This window comes from Phragmites australis, chromosome 2, assembly GCF_958298935.1.
Source record: "Phragmites australis chromosome 2, lpPhrAust1.1, whole genome shotgun sequence".
In the NCBI taxonomy this organism is placed as follows: domain Eukaryota; kingdom Viridiplantae; phylum Streptophyta; class Magnoliopsida; order Poales; family Poaceae; genus Phragmites; species Phragmites australis.
In genome coordinates, this window is record NC_084922.1 from 47983408 (window position 1) to 48002166 (window position 18759).

Genomic DNA, 18759 nt, shown 5'->3' on the forward strand with positions numbered 1-18759 from the left:
AGCCAAGGTCAGGCCGAAACGGCCCTTCGAAGGAGGAAGCGCCACATACGACTCCCCCACGTCGACGTGGCTCGGCCATGGCCCTAATGCAGGCCTGCTCGCCCTCATCCGTATGGCCGTATGTTCCAAAAAGCAGAGCCAGGTAACAGCTCAGCCTGAGCCGCTACTAGCGGTGGGCCTAGCTACCTAGTCGCAGACTCGTGGTTGCTACCTGGGGACGGCTACGAGTTTTAACCCGTCCGACGTGGCGGCGATTAGTTTACTTACCACCGGGCCGCAAGTGGGTGCTGCCGGGGTTTGTTTCAACCACATGCATGCATGTCGGACGTGGCGCCTGGGCTGGAGGAGTTATCTCTTACTACTGTCTGTTTGCGTCATTTGCAAATATCAATTATCAAATGACAAGCAATGTTATCAAGACAAGATAAGCATGGATATTCTTGTTATTATATCCTAAGTCGTGTGCCAAGGTTCTAAAGGCCTGGTATTACATCGACGGAGACCTACTCAGGACGGTTTCAAAGCTGGAGATCTCATACACCCGACGAAGTATTTTTTAAAGGAAATGTAATTTGTTAAGGAGAGCATGGTTTGACGTGTGAGAATGGAGTGACCTCTAGATACCGAGAGGAGTAACACGAAGGCCTACCACCGTCAGAGGTCAATGCATCCTATATTGTGTCTTTGAGCTGATTGATCTAGTTACCTTGAGGTGGCACTCTGAATTGGTGATATCGATTTTTTGTCCAAGTGATGCCAAATGCATTTTAACATACCAATTTGGGATCACTTTGAAGACATACCAGCGTGACATTTTGATGCAAAGGGCCTATTTTCGGTTAAATCTGCTTACAAACTGGGTATCCACTTTTTTTTTAGATGAGAAAACATTCTCTGCTTCTGTTGAAAACAAAATAACAGTAACAAATAACATACGCTCCAGGATACATCAGATACAGAACAAGATGCACACGAGCCAAGCTAGAACTTCTAGAGCCGCATATAGAACAGACATAAGAGTACCAAAGATCAAAGAGAAATCACACAAAACATCACTGCCAGGCTGTGGCTCTAGAAGCACATAGACACAGAGGCACCAAATATATGACAAGCCTATCATAGCTCCACCACATCCGGCCGGATGATAACGTTTGGCTGAAAGTCATAGCACCACGCCACGAGTTGATCAAGAGTCGGGAGAATCAGCTCCTTGTCACCCTCCTTGAGCAAGATATTCCAACTCTGCAAGCAAGAGAGATCTTTGAGAAGAATGTCAATTGGCTTGTTGGGGAAGGTCTTTTCGATCGTCATCCTGTTTCGAGCACACCACATTGACTAGCTAAGATGTGCAAAAAAGAAAAGACACAGTTTGGCAGGCATATTCAGATTCTTTATCAAACGGCCAGGAGCAAGGTCATCAAGGGTCCTGGGTTGTTCCACCCAACCAAAACACTCTCTTATCGCACTCCATATGAAGTTGGCAAGTACACACTCGAAGAAGATATGCTCAACAGTTTCCTTATTCCCATAGAGGCAACATAACTCACTCCCTTACCAACCTCTTGGTTTTAACGCTGTAGCAGTTTGAAGTCTATCATTGAACGTCTGCTAAAGAAATATCTTGATCTTCTAAGGGACTTTGCGGTCGACCTTATTAAGTTGAAATCACCTCCCGTGACAATTGTCAGGGGCTCCTTCTCGCAGTAAGAGTTTAATTCATGAAGGAAGTGGTCCGACCAACTGTGATCCACCGGCCCATAGACAGTTATCATGTTCCATCTCTAGTTGGAATCTCTGTTCCTCAATACTAACTTGATGCAATAGATGCCAATGTGGAAATCCTCCACCTCAGTGGATTCATCCCTCACCCCCATGAGGATACCACCTGAGTGTCCTCTTGCAGGTAAGAGATTACAAAGAGATGCTTACAAACTGGGTATCCACTTATGAGACCAGAGATTACAAAGAGATACCGACAACTCAACTGGTGAAGGAACTGATAGCCCGATATGGAAGAAGATTTGGCAACTGGTATTTTGACGGGATGGAGCAGAAAAGTTCAATGGGCCGGAGTGACATGTACTAATTATATGAGTAATTAAGGAGCACTTCTTTGCCTTTTGGTTCTTCGGATGTGTCAGGAGTCAAATTTTTTTGTCGAAGCGATATTGTCTTGGAACCTACCTTTTCCTTTGCTTTCCTTCTGCTTCCAAGGATGTGTCTTCAGGTGCAGGCTTCGAAGGATGTGTCTTCTGGTGCAGTGTGTGGGATCGATCGCAGTCACAGCACAGGTGCCTCCTGTCACGGCATCGAAGAGATTCGATCTCCGATCCCGACCAAGGCACCAACGCTTACTGATCTTAGGGATTGCTTGCTTGACACCTTACTCGATCTCTAATGTTATTACCATTATCATCTGAAATCTGATATTTCCCTGTAATTTGACCTTACAAACACTGTTACCATTTGCCTCTTTGAGGAGGCATTCCGGCCTTTGCAGCATTCCGTCCCTTCCACAGTACCACAGAACGTCGTACTAGCAGTAGCAGCGACTGCTGGATCGTGACCATGACGGGCTGGGACAGGGGCGAATCTTCAGGGGCGAGGGGGCTCAAGCTTCCCTATTCTCTGGTGTTGTATGGAGAAGAAAGAGGGACTCAAGGGAGTAGAAGAAAGAGAGGAAAAAGGATACGAGCCCCTAGCAGTTGATGGAGAAGAGTAAGAGACGGGAGAAAGAAAAGAAGAGAAAGGAAGAAAGAGATGGGTCTCCTAGCAGTTGATTATCATGCATCCACCGCTGGTTGGGACCACCTTGATTATCATGTTGTTTAGCCTAGCCTAACATGCATGCATGACACTATTTGCGCGGTGTTCGATCTCGGCATCAAGTGGCAAATTGATGAGCGCCTAACACTTATAATCCCCACAAGGGAATTAAAAGTATGGTGGCGTCTAGTTAGATATGACCGAACCTGGATACGACCGAGCTGATGCTTCTGTCGCTCGTACTGAATCCACTCGGATATAAAAATTGCCACACGGACTGAAACGCTCAAATTCCAAACTTTTTTTTGGAAATGTAGTACTAATTTCTGCAACAAAGACTTTTTATATACACGTGAGATGCGCTCTACTTTGCTTGATGATAAAATTAATTTCCTCACAAAATTAAGGACTTATGATTCAGTTGCAGGGAGTTAATTTCCTTTCAAACTTGCATCCCCCTCCCTTCCATGTGTGCTGGTGCACACACTGCTTATTTCAGTCGGTTATATCTCTCATTTGATATCCATTCATCTCTTATTTTTCTTATTTATGTTATATTTTTTTATTTAACTCTATAGTACGAATCTTAACGTAAATAAATAGTTCTAATAAGCTGTGCGTGCAAGACTATGTGATTACACCCTAGCTAAGAAATATACTAATAATACACTTGACGAGCTCCATGACACATTGGCTAAAATCTGATAAAATGATTTGAACAGCAACTTGCTAAAAGAAAATTAGAGAGCCTCAACTGCCCGTGACTTGTTCTCTGGAGTGTTAATAGAAACGACCAAGTGAAAAAAAATGGTCAGACGAGCCTCGAACTAATCTGTATCACTGCGTATGCGTGTACTCGTACTCACGAATACATGACCAGATGATATTCTGACCTGGCTACACAAGTGATCTTGCATTTGCTTTTGGATTGGTTTATCTGTCCTTATCTTTTTCTTGCAGGGCGTTCCTACCTGCTTGCTGCTTCTTGCACTGACTACTTTGATTGCGACAAAAGATCGTATGCTGATCACAGGCTAGTATGCATATCATTGTTGTCTCCATCGTTATTGTATCATGTGGCCCTCCCCCTTGTCATGCACAAGTTTTCTCAGGCAACAGAAGTGTTTAGGAGTTGCCAACAAGCACAAGTTCTCAATTGTAATATTCTTTTCAATGCGTGGTCTGTCTCAAGTCCCAAGTCCCAACCGGCAACAGAGGATGTTGTCATTTGCTCAGTTCCATGCTCTTCTCCTTCGTCGTTGCTTCACGTTGCCAATGATCCATATACAAGTTACGACCATGACATGTAAATTTACTTTTCTTTTTATCTGACATGAAAATTAGATAGTTTTACCTTGTGGCTTGTAACCTTTGAGTTGCTAGGCCTGGGAACGATGGCTAACTATGATTGCCCAGTGGTAACTCTAAATCATAGCTGAATCATATTCTCCTTGAATTTTTTTTTGGGGTAATTCTGATATTTTTCTACAGGCTTGATTAAACTTCAGTCACCTCTGTTTCTTCAGGGATAATCATCTAAAAAATTAAAATTTCATGGCTATTGGGCTTTAGATTCTACTTGGGCCACACCCGTTCGTTCAGCTTCAGCTGTCTAGCTTGGGCTTCCTCTCAAAAGAAAGAAGACTAGCTTGGGCTTTGCGTTGGGCCAACGACATGTCCTGGACGTCGAAAGGCCCATACTGTGAAGTGGGTCCAACGTGAGACGAAAAGTCAGCGGACGATCTGGAGTGTACATTCCAAAGGCCCACAAATCGACGGCCAGGGACAGATCACGGTGCATATCTCCATGACCGACACGATTCTGTGCCACGGACGGGTGCATCTCGACGCCCAAATCCATGGCGAACTCGCCGCGATCTCCGCCGCCGCCGCCCCTGCCGGAGTTCGAGATCTCGCGGCAGTCCCGCATCTTCGCGGCGGTGAGACCTCCTGCTGTTTGCGCGTTCCTTGGTTTAGCTTGGCTGGCATGTGGCTTATCTTTTTTTTTTTTTGAATGGGCGGTGGTGGACTCAAGCAGCTGTCCAAGAAGGTGATAGATCTCGATGAGCTGAGGATGCTGGCCTCTCAGGGCGTCCCGGACGGGGCCGGCGTCCGGTCGACTGTGTGGAAGGTACTTGATTTGCTCCTCTTTCAATTTTTTTTGGGGTTTTGTTCTGTAGTCAGAGGCTCGAGAGTTGAGTAATTATGTTCTTGTAGGCAGTGGCAGTGCACACTACTGCAAAGCGACTAGTTCCCTTTCATCTGTTTTTTTTTTCTCAAGGAAGTTTTGGTCTATCCTTTTGCTTTATGATACTAATGGCCGGTTAAAATCGTCTACTTGTTTCTGTTCACCCTTGGTGACGAAGCATTCTGATTTGGTCAGTAAGGGAAAGGTTGCAGTCAAAGCTTTTGGTTTTGCCTTTTCAGTCACTGACGACACATGTTATGGTTGTGCAGCTGCTACTGGGCTATCTGCCCAATGACCGTTCACTGTGGGAGCAGGAGATGGCAAAGAAGAGATCACAGTACGCAGCTTTCAAAGACGAGTTCCTTAGCAACCCTGTAAGTCACCGCACATTCAGATCATACTTGTGGTTTCGTGATTGTAATTTGTAGTCAGACATCCCATTAGGACCAATAATGTCTGCAAAACAGAGATCTTGAATCCTGAATTTGCTAGGTAGGTGGAAATAGCGCGACGAGTGGAATCCGAAGGTGGACGCAATGAAAATGCAGATCATGTTGACAATGGGCTGCTCCACAGGTCAGAGGTAACCCAAGAGGAGCACCCTTTAAGCCTTGGGAAGACCAGTTCTTGGAATCAGTTTTTTGAGGTACAACTAGTCCCTTTTCATGCCATATTTCTTTTTGTTTATTTAGTTATAAATTGTGGTGGTCTACCCCTCAACTTGTTTGGACTAAAAGGCTTTGTTGTCGGTGTTTGTTAGAAATTCTGGTCACATAATGCGGTTAGCTACACTCCCTTAGATCTAATGTTAGTACCATGTATACGCTAGTGGTGGGTGTGTTTATGATTTATCGAAATTGACTTTAGCATACAGTTATAGCATATATGATTTGGTAAGAGCAAGAACTAAGTGTGACTGTAGTAACACAACTCACTGATCTCATTGTATTTATAGCTGCTCCAAAATCTAGGCTAATTTGTTAACCGGCACTTTCTGTCAACCACTGTGAGAATATGATGTGAGAACTGGCCAATGAACTCTTTGAACCAATTATTCTACGACTAGTTTGTTTACCATTTAGTTTCAGAAACATCAGTGTTTTCAGTTTGAGTGTATTTGTACATATGCACACACGAGGTGTGTCCCTGCACATATGCTGTTGAGTTTGTTGCCGGTGTGAGTTGATTCACCACCCTTCATTGCTTTTTTGTTGGTAATTTATGCTGTCTCGAATTTTTTTTATACAGTACTCAGAGATTATGGAGCAGATTGACCGTGATGTAAAGCGCACCCACCCTGACATGCATTTCTTCTGTGGTGACTCATCTTTTGCAAAGTCCAATCAGGTAAATCCCAACTCTCTTTGAGTTTAAATAGTATTGTCAGATGCCTGTCTGATCTTCTGTGATTCTCACCAGGAATCTCTGAAAAATGTACTATTAATCTTTGCCAAGCTGAATGCTGGAATAAGATATGTACAAGGCATGAATGAAATTTTGGCACCACTCTTCTTCGTGTTTCGGAGTGATCCAGATGATAAAAATGCTGTATGGAGTAAGACATTGTTTTACCAAATTCTTAATGCCCTTTATTATAAAGTTGACAGCTGAAACTTATTCTGTTTGGTATAGCAATGAGTATTTGTATCATGATTTAGCTATTCGGAATCCTTACAGATATTCGCTGAAGCGGATTCATTCTTTTGCTTTGTGGAGTTGCTTAGTGGGTTCAGAGACAACTTCTGCCAGAAACTAGACAATAGCGCTGTTGGCATTCGGGGTACGCTCTCCAAATTATCACAACTTCTAGTGAAGTACGACCGAGAGCTTCAGCACCATTTGGAAATAACTACAGAAGTAAGTCTTTTACATACTACAGTGCCGCTCTTCATGCTGTGTCTAGGATGTTTCTCTGTTCAATTAGCCCTTCTACTCAATTGGTATGTGTATTGACCTGAATGAGATAATAATATTCTTACAGTAGTCTGTTTTCTTATCTAATATGGACAGCAGCACAGTGCTCCTTATTGTACATATCTTGGATATAATCTGATTTAATTAGATTGTGGTCTTTGACTACAACTGATTTTAGGGTGCTATTTTTCAAAAGCATTGTAGCAGGGAATCCACTGGCTGCAGCTGCCATCCTTAAACAAGTGCCTGTAGTCTCCAGCCTTATTAACAAAAACATTTTTTTCTGCAGGTTAATCCCCAGTTCTATGCATTCAGATGGATAACGTTACTGCTGACTCAGGAGTTCAATTTCGCCGATACTATTCATATATGGGACACGCTATTGAGTGATCCTGATGGTCCTCAGGTAACAACACACTCTCTGGTTTATTCTGCAAACCTTTTGATTCTAGCTTTTTACCTGAACTTTTTTCTGCCGAACACAGGAAACCTTGCTCAGAATATGCTGTGCAATGCTGATCCTTGTCCGGAAGCGTCTCCTGGCGGGCGATTTCACTTCCAACCTCAAGCTCCTGCAGAACTACCCTCCAACAAACATCAGCCACCTCCTCTACGTCGCAAATAAGTTGCACTGAACTGAGCTCTTACGGCTGAAGCGCTGCTGTGTTTGTTCACCCAAAATTGTAACACTGTGCCACAGCATTGCAGCAGAACAGCTGTTGCGATGTTTTTTATATCAATTGCTGGTCCATTAATCTGATTTCATGTCTTCTGTAACTTGTAAGTTCACATGCCGACGATTTCTATCCCGATTAATCAAGGTGGCATAAATTGGTATCCAGCTTCCTTGTTGCCCAATTTCCTTGTCTTCAGTTGGTTTCCTTTCATCTAAAGCTCGTTTTGATGCAGACATGTAACTTGAAGTTGAAAAATAACTTGACAGTACTGCGCAATGAAATCCAAAGAGCAACAATGGTAAGCATTCAGAAAGTAAATACCTAAGACGGTAAAGATTCGTGCATGCATCAATCTACAACTTTGCATGGCCTTAGGAACAACACTGGAATAGTTGGTCCCGTGTGTTCACGAACCAAGAACATAAAGTTGATGGTGAGACCCGTGTTAATCGAGTCCAGCCTGCCGACTGCTTGCTGGGGACACGCCGTACTACATGTTGCTGCATTGATATTGTTGCGAATAGACGCCCTCTTCGTATAAACATGTGATCAATTAGCTATCTAATTATCATTAACAGTTAGTAATTGAAAAGACACCCGTTGGGAGGCAACCAACCGCCAAACGGATGCTTAGCCGTTTGTTCGCTATATACACACACACACAACATCTATCAATAATACTATGCCTTCCACGTGCGCGTGTGGGCGCTGAAGTCATGCGACACAGTGGTATGGGCGGCGTGAGCATGGGCAGAGAGAGAGAAGAGAGAGAGATAGAGAGCGGAGGGATATTTCTCGGAGGGGAATGGTGTCCGACGTCGTGGCGGTGAGGTGGAGGAGAGGGAGATGGAGGTCGGGCAGGCAACAGCGGCACGAGTGACACGTGTATGGTGCAGCTTGCACGGGCATGGGCAAGCGTGTGTGAGCAGGTTGGTGCGCGGGTGAGGCTGGGCCAGCAGCACGTGTGGGGGAGGCTGAGCCGGCAGCACGCGAGAGAGGGCCGAGCGCGGGGGAAGGGGGAAATGGCTAGCTGGACTGGACAAGGGAGAGAGCGAGGAGAAGGAGGCCTTGCTGGCTAGGCTGAGAAAAAGAGACGGGAGAGGGAGATTGAGCTTGGGGAAAAAAGGAAGAAAAGAGAAAAAGAAAAGGTGAAGGGTTATGGGTTTAAACTTGGATCTAGATCTTCAAGAGTGGATTTGAATTCAAGGGATTTGAATCCAGTTTGATTTGAGCTGAGGGGAACTAAGAGTAGATTTGAAATTGAGCATTCAATTTTAAAGCTCCACACAAAGAACCATACAAACTATAAACCAATACACATGAACCAATTCGGGGATTATTTTGAAAACAATTCTAGTGCATTTTGGAATACCTATTCAACTTAATATATTTAATATATATGAATATATACATACTGGTATATATACATTCGTATACATATTTTCTTGATTTTAGTTAGCCTAATTAATTATAAAAAGTTTTAATTTGGTGTGAATTTCGTAATTGACTAATATGCTACACTCGGGATGTTACATTGCTCACCACATGCATGCATCTGCTCTGAGTTCCCATATCAGCAGAGGCTGGCTCATAGTCACGAGTCATGGTGCGTTGATGAATAAAAAAATATATGTGGCTTACCATATGCATGTGGGCTTGTGCATGTTGCAACTTGCATGTGAGAGAGTGAGAAACGACAGGCATGTGCACGGCTGCCCTACATTGACACTCTGTTGATGCTGCTAGCTTGCAAAATGCAACGCTGGGCCTATGGGAGACGTTGCGTTGCGGCGTTGCCGAATTCCAAGGCTCAAGCCAAAGGCTAAAGCCGTGCAGTGCCGTAACGGGTCATGTCGGCCCTGCATGTCATGGTTCCATCCCAAGCATGATCCAACCCGTCGTGCCGTGCTAGTCTGACCCAATTATAAACGGGTCGTGTCGTGCTTGGGCCACATGCCCACAGTACTAGGCCACGTGTCGGCTCATTTGGCCAGCTCGAACTCTAATACAACATGCAGACATATGAACATACTCACGCTACCACATGTACGTACTCACACAACGCCTACTAGATGCTAGAGATGCGGAGCTTGAAGATTGACAAAGTCATTACAGATGTCTCACTGTCGACGAGTATGTCACCTACCACTGAAAGAAAATTCCACCTTAGTGAGACACAACGTCCACTGAAGATGAGAGATGCAGATCTTGAAGATTGACGAAGTCACCACATGCGTCTCGTTATCTACGATTACGTCGTCTACTACTAAAAGAAAATTTCACCTTGGTGAGAAATACAAGAAACAAACCTGAGGTTTGATCCATGATATGTATGGGCACAATCACCTTTATTAACCATCCAGGCCGAGGCTTGATTCTCGAAAGAAAACTGTATTTGAAGTATCAAAGTACCCGCAATCCTATCCAACAACCCCACCATCCATCCTCGTTGGCCAATCGTGGCGCACCACGTCGCTGACCAAGTTGTTGTTCTTGGTCCACCGATGCATAGGAAAAGTGTCTCGCTCGGTAGCTCTTTAGGTCAACGTAGAAGCGGATTTCCTATACTTAGAGCGCCCATAAAAAGCTTTGTAGTAGTTGATGTTTTTTTAGAGTACAAACACACACCCATGTGGATGCGTCATAGCACAGTTGTAAATAAGACTAGAGACATAATATCACCTAGAGCGAACATACGCTTTAATCACTAAACGCACCCATATGTGCATGTAGTATTCCTTCCTAGGAATTAATCCTATAGAAAATCCGAGCATCCGTGCTTAGTCTAAGACCATTTTGTTGTGGTATTCGGTGTTTGACATTGGTGCAAGACGAGACGGACGGCTGCGATTCAAGCGCACAAGACATTATCATAGCTGGGGTGGATACATGGTGCATGGAGTGGCAGGGGAAGGTGGGTGGTAAATGTGGGTTGAGTTTGAAACTTTAAACACGATTTTCTTTCAAACCGTATTGTGGCTATTTTCAAATGTGAGTGGTAAACCGGGAAACCCCCTTGAATGCACATATGAAGAAAAATATAAATATAGTCAAATTGTGAATGAGAAAAGCAAATGAAGGAGGAAAAGAGAAGATACCTGATTTCGTGGGCCGGCCCACTTTAATGGGCCGATGGGCTGCACTGCCCGTAGACAAGTTTCGGTTAGTGACGATGTGAAGTGGGTCCTATTTGAGAGGAAAAGTCAGCGGAAGATCTGAACCGTAGATTACGACGAAGCCCACAGATCGTGGTACATATCTCCATGAGCGACACGATTCTGAAGTCACGGACGGGTGCATTTCGACGCCAAAATCCATGGCGAGCTCGCCGCGATCTCCACCGCCGGCGACGGCGCCGGAGTTTGAGATCTCGCGGTAGTCCCGCATTTTCGTGGCGGTGAGATCCCCTGCTGTTTTGGCATGCCTTAGTCTAGCTTCGGTAGCCTTTGGCTTGTCGTTTTCATTTTGATGGGTTCTTGGCGGTGGTGGACTCAAGCAGCTGTCCAAGAAGGTGATAAATCTCGATGAGGTGAGGATGCTAGCAGCTCAGGGCGTCCCGGACGGGGCCGGCGTCTGGTCGACTGTGTGGAAGGTACTTGATTTGCTCGCCTCCCCTCCCCCCCCCCCCCCCCCCTTCTTTCAGGCTTTGTTCTGCGGTCTAAAGTTTGAGAAGTTAGGACGTTAGGTTCATTAAGCAATATCAGTGAAAACTAATGGCAAAGCGACTAGCTTTCATTGTACGATGGCCTTAATTTGTATAACTGCTCAATCTTAAGGAAATTCAGATCGTCTACTTGTTTCTTTTCACCCTTGGTGGTGAATCATTCTGATTCCGTCAGTAGGGGAAAGGTTGCAGTCAAAGCTTTTGGTTTTGCCTTTTCAGTTACTGACAGTACATGTTATGGTTGTGCAGCTGCTACTGGGCTTTCTGCCCAATGACCGTTCACTGTGGGAGCAGGAGCTGGCAGAGAAGAGATCACAGTACGCAGCTTTCAAAGACGAGTTCCTTGTCAGCCCTGTAAGTCACCGCATATTCAAATCATAATTATGGTATATTAATTGTAGTTTGTAGTTACACCATACCTCGTGTAGAATCAGTAATGCCTAATTATGGTAGAAAACAGAGATCTTGAATGCTGAATGTGCTAGGTAGGTGGCAATAGCAAGAGTGCAAGACGAGTTGAATCAGAAGGCCACCATAATGAAAATGCACAGCATGTTGACAATGTGTTGCTCCACAGGTCGGAGGTAACCCAAGAGGAGCACCCTTTAAGCCTTGGGAAGAACAGTCAATAAGTTTTTTAGTTACATCCAGAGCCTTTTGATGCTATAATTTTTTTTTTATTTTGTTAGAAATTCTGATCATATAACACGGTTAGCTACACTTTCTTAGATATTGCATTAGAACTATGCATATGCTAGTGGTGGGTGTTTTTTATGGTTTATAAGAATTGACATTACCATATAGTTAAATCATGTATGATTTGGTCAGGGCAAGTGCGAGTGGAACTGGTGTAATGTGATTCTCTTACGGCTGCTCCAAAATCTAGGCTCATTGCGCTGTGAGAATACGATGTGAAAACTGGCTATTGAACCCACTGAACCAATTATTCTACAATTAGGTTGTTTGCCATTTGTTTGAGTTATTTGTAAGTGTGCATGCACGGGGTGTGTCCCTGCACAGATGTTGTTGGGTTCGTTGCGGGTGTTAATTAATTCACCACCCTTATGCTGTCTGGATTTTTTTCTTTTGGAAGAAGTTTATTTTACTCCCTCAAAGAGTTAGTGTAGTCCGGATAACCCCTAAAGTATAAAACCGTTCAGTTTACTCCCCCAAAGTTTTAATACCGAATCACTTTACCTCCTCAGGTATTGAACTTTGAGAAGTAAACTGAACGGTTTTATACTTTAGGGGTTATTCGGAAAATGAACTTCTTCCTTTTTCTCTTGTACAGTACTCGGAGATTATGGAGCAGATCGACCGTGATATAAAGCGCACCCACCCTGACATGCATTTCTTCTGTGGTGACTCATCTGCTGCAAAGTCCAATCAGGTAAATACCAGTCTCTGAGTTCGAACAGTGTTGTCAGATGCATGTCTGATCTTTTGTGATTCTCACCAGGAATCTCTGAAAAATGTACTATTAATCTTTGCCAAGCTGAATGCTGGAATACGATATGTGCAAGGCATGAATGAAATTTTGGCACCACTCTTAGTCGCATTTCGGAGTGATCCAGATGATAAAAATGCTGGAGTAAGATATTGTCTTATCAAATTCCCTTTATTGTAAAGTTGGTAGCTGAAGCTTATTCTATTTGGTATAGTAATGAGTATTTGTATGATGATGTGGCTATTTGGAATCCTTACAGAGATATTCGCTGAAGCGGATTCATTCTTTTGCTCCATTGAGTTGCTTAGTGGGTTCAGAGACAACTTCTGCCGGAAACTAAACAATAGTGCTATTGGCATTCGGGGTACCCTCCAAATTATCACAACTTCTAGCGAAGTACGACGGAGAGCTTCAGCACCATTTGGAAATAACTACAGAAGTATTTACATACTACAGAGTGCCACCCTTCATGCTGTATCTAGGATGTTTCTCTGTTCAGTTAGCCCTTCTACTCAATTGGTATTTGTATTGACCTAAACGAGACAATAATGTTCTTACAGTAGTTCTGTTTTCTTATCTAATATGGACAGCAGCACGGTGCTCCTTATTGTATATATCCTCGTTATTATCTTATTTATTTAGATCGTGCTGTTTGACTTCAACTTATTTTAGGGTGCTTTTTTTTAAAAAGCATGGCTGCAACTGCCATCCTTAAACAAGTGCCTGCAGTCTCCAGCTTTGTTATCAAAAGCATGCTTTCTGCAGGTTAATCCCCAGTTTTATGCATTCAGGCTGAAACGCTGCTGTGTTTGTTCACCCAAAACTGTACACTGTACCGCAGGCATTGCTGCAGAACAGCTGTTGCGATTGCTGGCCCATTAATCTGTCGCCATGTCTTTTGAACTTTTAAGTTCTCCTGACGATTCCTATCCCGATTAATCAAGGTGGCATGAATTGGTACTCAGCTTCTTCCGTTGGTATTGTTTCATGCTGTGCTCTGCTCACACATTCACATTTACCAGTAGACATGTGCAGCCAGCAACTATCACACGGTTGATCTTACATCTGTCGATTCCATTCACCTGTGCCTTTCCCAACAGTTGAAAGATCAAGAAACAGCTGCATCACCCTACAGGGGGGAACTGAGAATCCATGTAAAGTTGCATATGAAGTGAGCACATGTGATACACATGTGCCTACATATCAGAACAGTCCTGGTTTGGCGAGGAGAAGCTTCAGCGACGCCGAAAGGCTACAGCTGCACTTTCCCCTCGAGTCTTTTCTGCGTGCGTGCTGCTTTGGCGGCGACGCCCAGTTGGGGACGCGGCCGCCGGCGCAGGCGCAGGAAGATCCTCATTCCTCAGGTTGGAACCCGTTTCGGTGCAAGGAGGAAGGGCCCGAGGCGTGATGGTCCGTTTCAGCCTAGGCTTGCAGCGTTGCACACGGTGCGGCGGCAGGGGGGGGGGGGGGGGGGGCAGTGGTGTAAATGCTCGCAGTTGCACAGAAGTGTACGTTGGACATGGAACTTTTTTCTTTTTGCGAATGTTGGAGATGGAACTATACATTACGATCTCTCTCTTCTTTTCCATCAGAATGGATGATGGAATGCAATTGCTCTACCATCCGAGCGAATTACGTTACGATTGAATTTGCATTTGGATTTTGACATCATGCATAGTGGCATACGGATGCGACCGCTACTTTGTCCTGTCCTACTCACTGATGAGAGAGAGAGTAGGTGAGGAGGCTGAACTGAAGACCAGGGTGTGCCCCTTCGGCTGCGGCAGGTGCGACAGAATATACAGGAAGCAGAGAGATGGTGGAGGAGATAGGCCGCGCCACGAGCTGTAGCTATGATCGATGGATGGACGTCAATGCAGGCGTAATCCAAATCTATTGAACAGGACTCGCGTCACGGTGTCACTACGCCACCACCTCTACTGTTCCCCCCTGCAGATTCTAGCGGCCACCACACGGGAATGCATGCAGCATGCAATGCAACACGCCTCTTCTCCCTGTTAGAAAACCAGAAGTATCCTAACAGTACGTAGACCCGTCTGATCTTTTAAAGTTTGATTTTATTGGAACAAATTTTATCTCTTCAAGATTAATTCTATTTTTAAGAGTTTTATACTATAAATATAAGGGTAAAATTCTCAATATAGAACATAGATGAATAATAGAGAAAACTTTTAATCTACGCTGTGTCTCTTATTTGTGTGATTGTTAATCGTTGAAATATTTGAACTACACCCGGTAGCAGAGGTTCTTTCGTACGTTATTAGCATGAAGCTATACTGGAGACCAAGCTAACGGAACGAATCCGCTTATGACCAAACTACACTGCATCAAATTCATCTTGCACCACGTGATCTACCGACATCAATCTCTACGGTATGTGCATGGTGAGCAAATAGATTATTTTAAGGAATTAAACTGTTTGCTAAATCACGATTTGTATGTAATTGATGCCGCATGTGTCTATACCATTGACGCCCGCAAGCGGCCGGGTCGTCGCTTGTGACACACGCTATCGGAGGATTAACTCCTGTCGCAGAGATCCCGAGAGACCCCTTTTTTAGAGATTCGGCCGGGGGGATGATCCTGAATAAGTTCGTCGGAGAAATAAATGAGAGTAAATGCAACGGCCGGTGGTGGGATTGATGATCTAGTGCAAAGAGAAGTAACGCAACGGAATTTAGACAGGTTCGGACCGCACGGGGGGCGTAATACCCTACTCCTGTATGGATGTAATAACTGTCCTGAGGAAGTCCCTCAAGAATGTTACCGGTTACAAGAATATTGTGTCTAACTAAGAGCTTGAGGCTCCTTGTTCTTGGGCATGGACTATGCCTTGAGTTGGTCTATGGTTCGATTCTTGCGGTCTCTTGTTCGATTGCTTGTTCGCTTGTTGGGTTGTTTTTTCTCTGTCTCTCCGTCCCCTCCTTCTTGTGTGTGCCGACTCTTTTATGCACTCGCCGGCTGCGACATGCCCCGAACGGAAAGGAGGGGGCACAAGTTCCAAGATGCCACGACTGGGAAAGACGTCATCATTTCTTCTGGGCGAAGTGACCAGGGGGTGGGAAACGCGGCGCACGCCCGGTCACCTGTCACCATAAACGCCCTGGCAACGGGCGCCGTAGAGAGGGCCCATCGGGCAGCCGCAGAGCAACCCGGCGTGCCCGCCCTGTCTTGTTCCTATGCCACAGCAGGGCAGCGGACGGAACGCCTTGATCCTGGCGATGTTATCCCGAGACACACCGGATGATACGGGACGGGACCCGTGCAATTAATAGCCCCACGCCTCTCTGCCAAAACATGGCAGGAACTGACACTGCGGCGGGAGCAGTTGGGGATGTCAGGCCACGCACGCTCATTGAATGTGGCCTCGGACCTCTGACGGATTGACACCCCATCGACGGGTGCCTCGGGGGTCTTTCTGGGTCGTCGGGGCACCGAGTGCTCGGGGATACTGTTCACCTCCTCGAGCACTCTCTCCCGAGAATGCCTATCTTCGCCCTCGGGGTACCGGGCGCTCGGGGTACTGTTCACCTCCCCGAGCACTCTCTCCCGAGCACTCTTGCACGAACCTTCGGGGAACCGAGTGCTCGAGGGCTGCCACGTGCAACCCCGAGCACTCTCTGCCGAGCACTTTTGCATAGATCTTTCGGGGAACCGAGAGTCCGGGGGCTGCCACGTGCAGCCCCGAGCACTCCCTCCCGAGCACTTTCACACTGACCCTCGGGGAACTGAGCGCTCGGGGGCTGCCGCGCGCAGTCCCCGAGCACTCTCTCCCGGAACTTAGCTCTTCTGATCGTCGGGGGACTAGGGTGCTCGGGGGTGACCGGGCACCTCCTCGAGCACTTTCTTCCCGGAACTTAGACTTTACGAATCATCGGGGAACTGGGATGCTCGGGAACCAGTGACTGTGGCCCCGAGCACCTTCTCCCGGGACTTGAACTTTCCTCATCCCGCCGGAGGGACCTCGTGGGATGGCGACACGTGGCGGATGGCCGGCCTGGCCTCGGGACTCAGGGACCTCCGGTTCCTGATACACCGACACACGCCTACCCCCAGCAAAACGGTTGGACGCCGCCACCCTCTTGCCAAGCTCCATGGGGTTGGATCGATAGTTCGGCACTACCACTTCTCTGTCGCGCCGGCCGCCTACAGCACGTTGTCAGCCCTGCCGTCACCTGCTTGTATGCGCCACCACCGGTCTACGCGTGCACGCCACCTCACCCGTTCCACCGATGGCCGCGCTTGTTCCAGCAGCCACTGAGCGCCGCCCGAAGTTGCCATCGTGTGGCCCATCGCCTATGCTGCTACGCGCAAGGTTCGTAATATCGTTTGAGCCATGAAAACCGGTCCTAGACGATAACAGGAAATTCGCAGTTATCGCAAAAACCGCTCAAAATTTGATAAGAATTCGTTCAAAATTTACTCTATCAAATTTTTAATTTGAAGAAAAATCGATCGAATCCACATTTGATAACCGCTTGAATTGAACCTATTATCGAGCGAATTTACCGATTTATTGGCCGATTTTTTTGCATTAACCGTATTTCTCGGTAACCTGATTTATCGAGCGATTTTCTCGAATTTCAATGAAATTTAACTTAAAAAAATGGATCAACCTTGTAAAATCAATAACTAATTCATCTGTGCTTCAAATCAAGTGAAACAAAAATGTTAAATATTTTCTGTGAGAAAATGTATTTGCTAAACCTAGTTAAATGCATAGTTAACTCTTTGCTAATCCAAAATCATGAAACCAATTTTGTTAGTCTTCTTTACATGATCTTATATCTTTTGAAAATACATGAACTCTTGAAATAGTTATTATAATATGCAAGATTATGTAAATGTGTATCAACTAGATTAACTCATAACTAACCTATCACACCTTCAAAATTAGTAAAACCACTTTATTAGTTTACTTATACTATGCTTTATGTAGAAAAAATAATGGTAGACATGAAAAGGTTAATTACAATATTATTTCTTAACATATTCACTTTATGCTTGTGCACTTTGTAAAAATTATGGAGAAATTAATAAAAATCTAAATTAAGTTAAACCAATTTTAAAGATCCTCTTAAAATACGTCCTACACAAGAAAAATATATGTTTGCATGTTAAGATTTTTCTAAACATGAGTTAATAAATGAGTTGCACGCTTTAACTTTTTTTTCTTTTTTTTTTCAAATTTTCTCCTAATATAATATGATGCAAACGGCATTATTTTTGAATTTTTTTTTTCACATAAGGTCTTAGTATTGTCTCTAGTTTTTAGGATTTTTTATTTTTATTCTATTTTTCGAATTTTTTGAATTTGAATTCGAAATTCGTCGCCTATGAACTCGGCGCGGCATGGTAAGCTTGGTAATCGTAGTTTTTGATCGGTTACCAACGATATGTTAAACCCTAGCTGCACGCCTCCACCCCAACCACCGCACACCAACGCTCGAAGCCGGCCGTCCATCGCACCCGTCACACGGCCCTTCCGCGAGCTCGCCGCCGCCTAGCCGGTGCTCACTGTTTCGACCGTGAATGGACTGATGGTTGCGCCGGAGCACCAGCCGTGGGTTGTACCATGGCACATCCATGCAACGACATCGTGTGTCAGCCATGCGTCGCCCGTTGGCCGATGGCTGCCGCGCTGCCTTCGTCTTGATCGCCACCATCGGGTAGGCCGCCAGTCTATGTGATGGCTTGGGTTTTCAAACCCTAGTTGCCCTCATGTATATGGGCGTGGGCTGGAATGAGTTGGGCCGGCCCAAATGCTAGTAGACCGACCCAATAAAGGAAGAAAACCAGTGGTAATAAAAGAAAAAGACTGAAATTTTACATTTAGCCCCTAAAACTTTCAATTAATTAACCGCAATACCATTTTATTTTGCATTTAAGCCCCTATTTATTTTGAAAATTATCTAGATGCACTAATTTTGCATATTAGACTCTGTGTTTCTAAAAATTACACAAATCCTGGAGTTTTGCATATAGACCCTGAAATATTTTTTTCTTTCATAAAAGTACATCTAGAATTCAAATTTAGCATAGTTTTAGCAATTATGCAGTATTTAATTCTTTTCTTATTATT

General features: G+C 44.9%; 2 protein-coding genes across 2 annotated transcripts; both read left to right on the forward strand.

Moving 5' to 3' along the window:
* Positions 1–4547: 4547 nt before the first annotated feature.
* LOC133909406 (uncharacterized) lies at positions 4548–7709 on the forward strand. The gene is given in 10 exon segments (XM_062351828.1): positions 4548–4706; positions 4805–4897; positions 5224–5328; positions 5447–5473; positions 5475–5600; positions 6203–6301; positions 6374–6502; positions 6632–6811; positions 7158–7274; positions 7354–7709. Coding segments are annotated over 10 exon segments (1107 nt in total). The 5' UTR covers positions 4548–4625; the 3' UTR covers positions 7504–7709.
* A 3113-nt stretch (positions 7710–10822) lies between these two features.
* LOC133910202 (uncharacterized) lies at positions 10823–13297 on the forward strand. The gene is made up of 7 exons (XM_062352712.1): positions 10823–10942; positions 11045–11137; positions 11459–11563; positions 11695–11793; positions 12501–12599; positions 12669–12800; positions 12918–13297. Exons 2-7 carry the CDS (start codon positions 11081–11083, stop codon positions 13191–13193), a joined length of 768 nt encoding a protein of 255 aa, XP_062208696.1. The 5' UTR covers positions 10823–10942; positions 11045–11080; the 3' UTR covers positions 13194–13297.
* The last annotated feature ends 5462 nt before the right edge of the window (positions 13298–18759 follow it).

Excerpts from the sequence above, each read along its gene's own strand:
- LOC133910202 (XM_062352712.1), top strand. The coding sequence starts at position 11,081 with ATGCTAGCAGCTCAGGGCGTCCCGGACGGGGCCGGCGTCTGGTCGACT. Across the intron at positions 11,794-12,500 it reads TGTTGCTCCACAGGTCGGAG|TACTCGGAGATTATGGAGCA; the intron begins GTAACCCAAGAG and ends TCTCTTGTACAG. Across the intron at positions 12,600-12,668 it reads CTGCTGCAAAGTCCAATCAG|GAATCTCTGAAAAATGTACT; the intron begins GTAAATACCAGT and ends GATTCTCACCAG.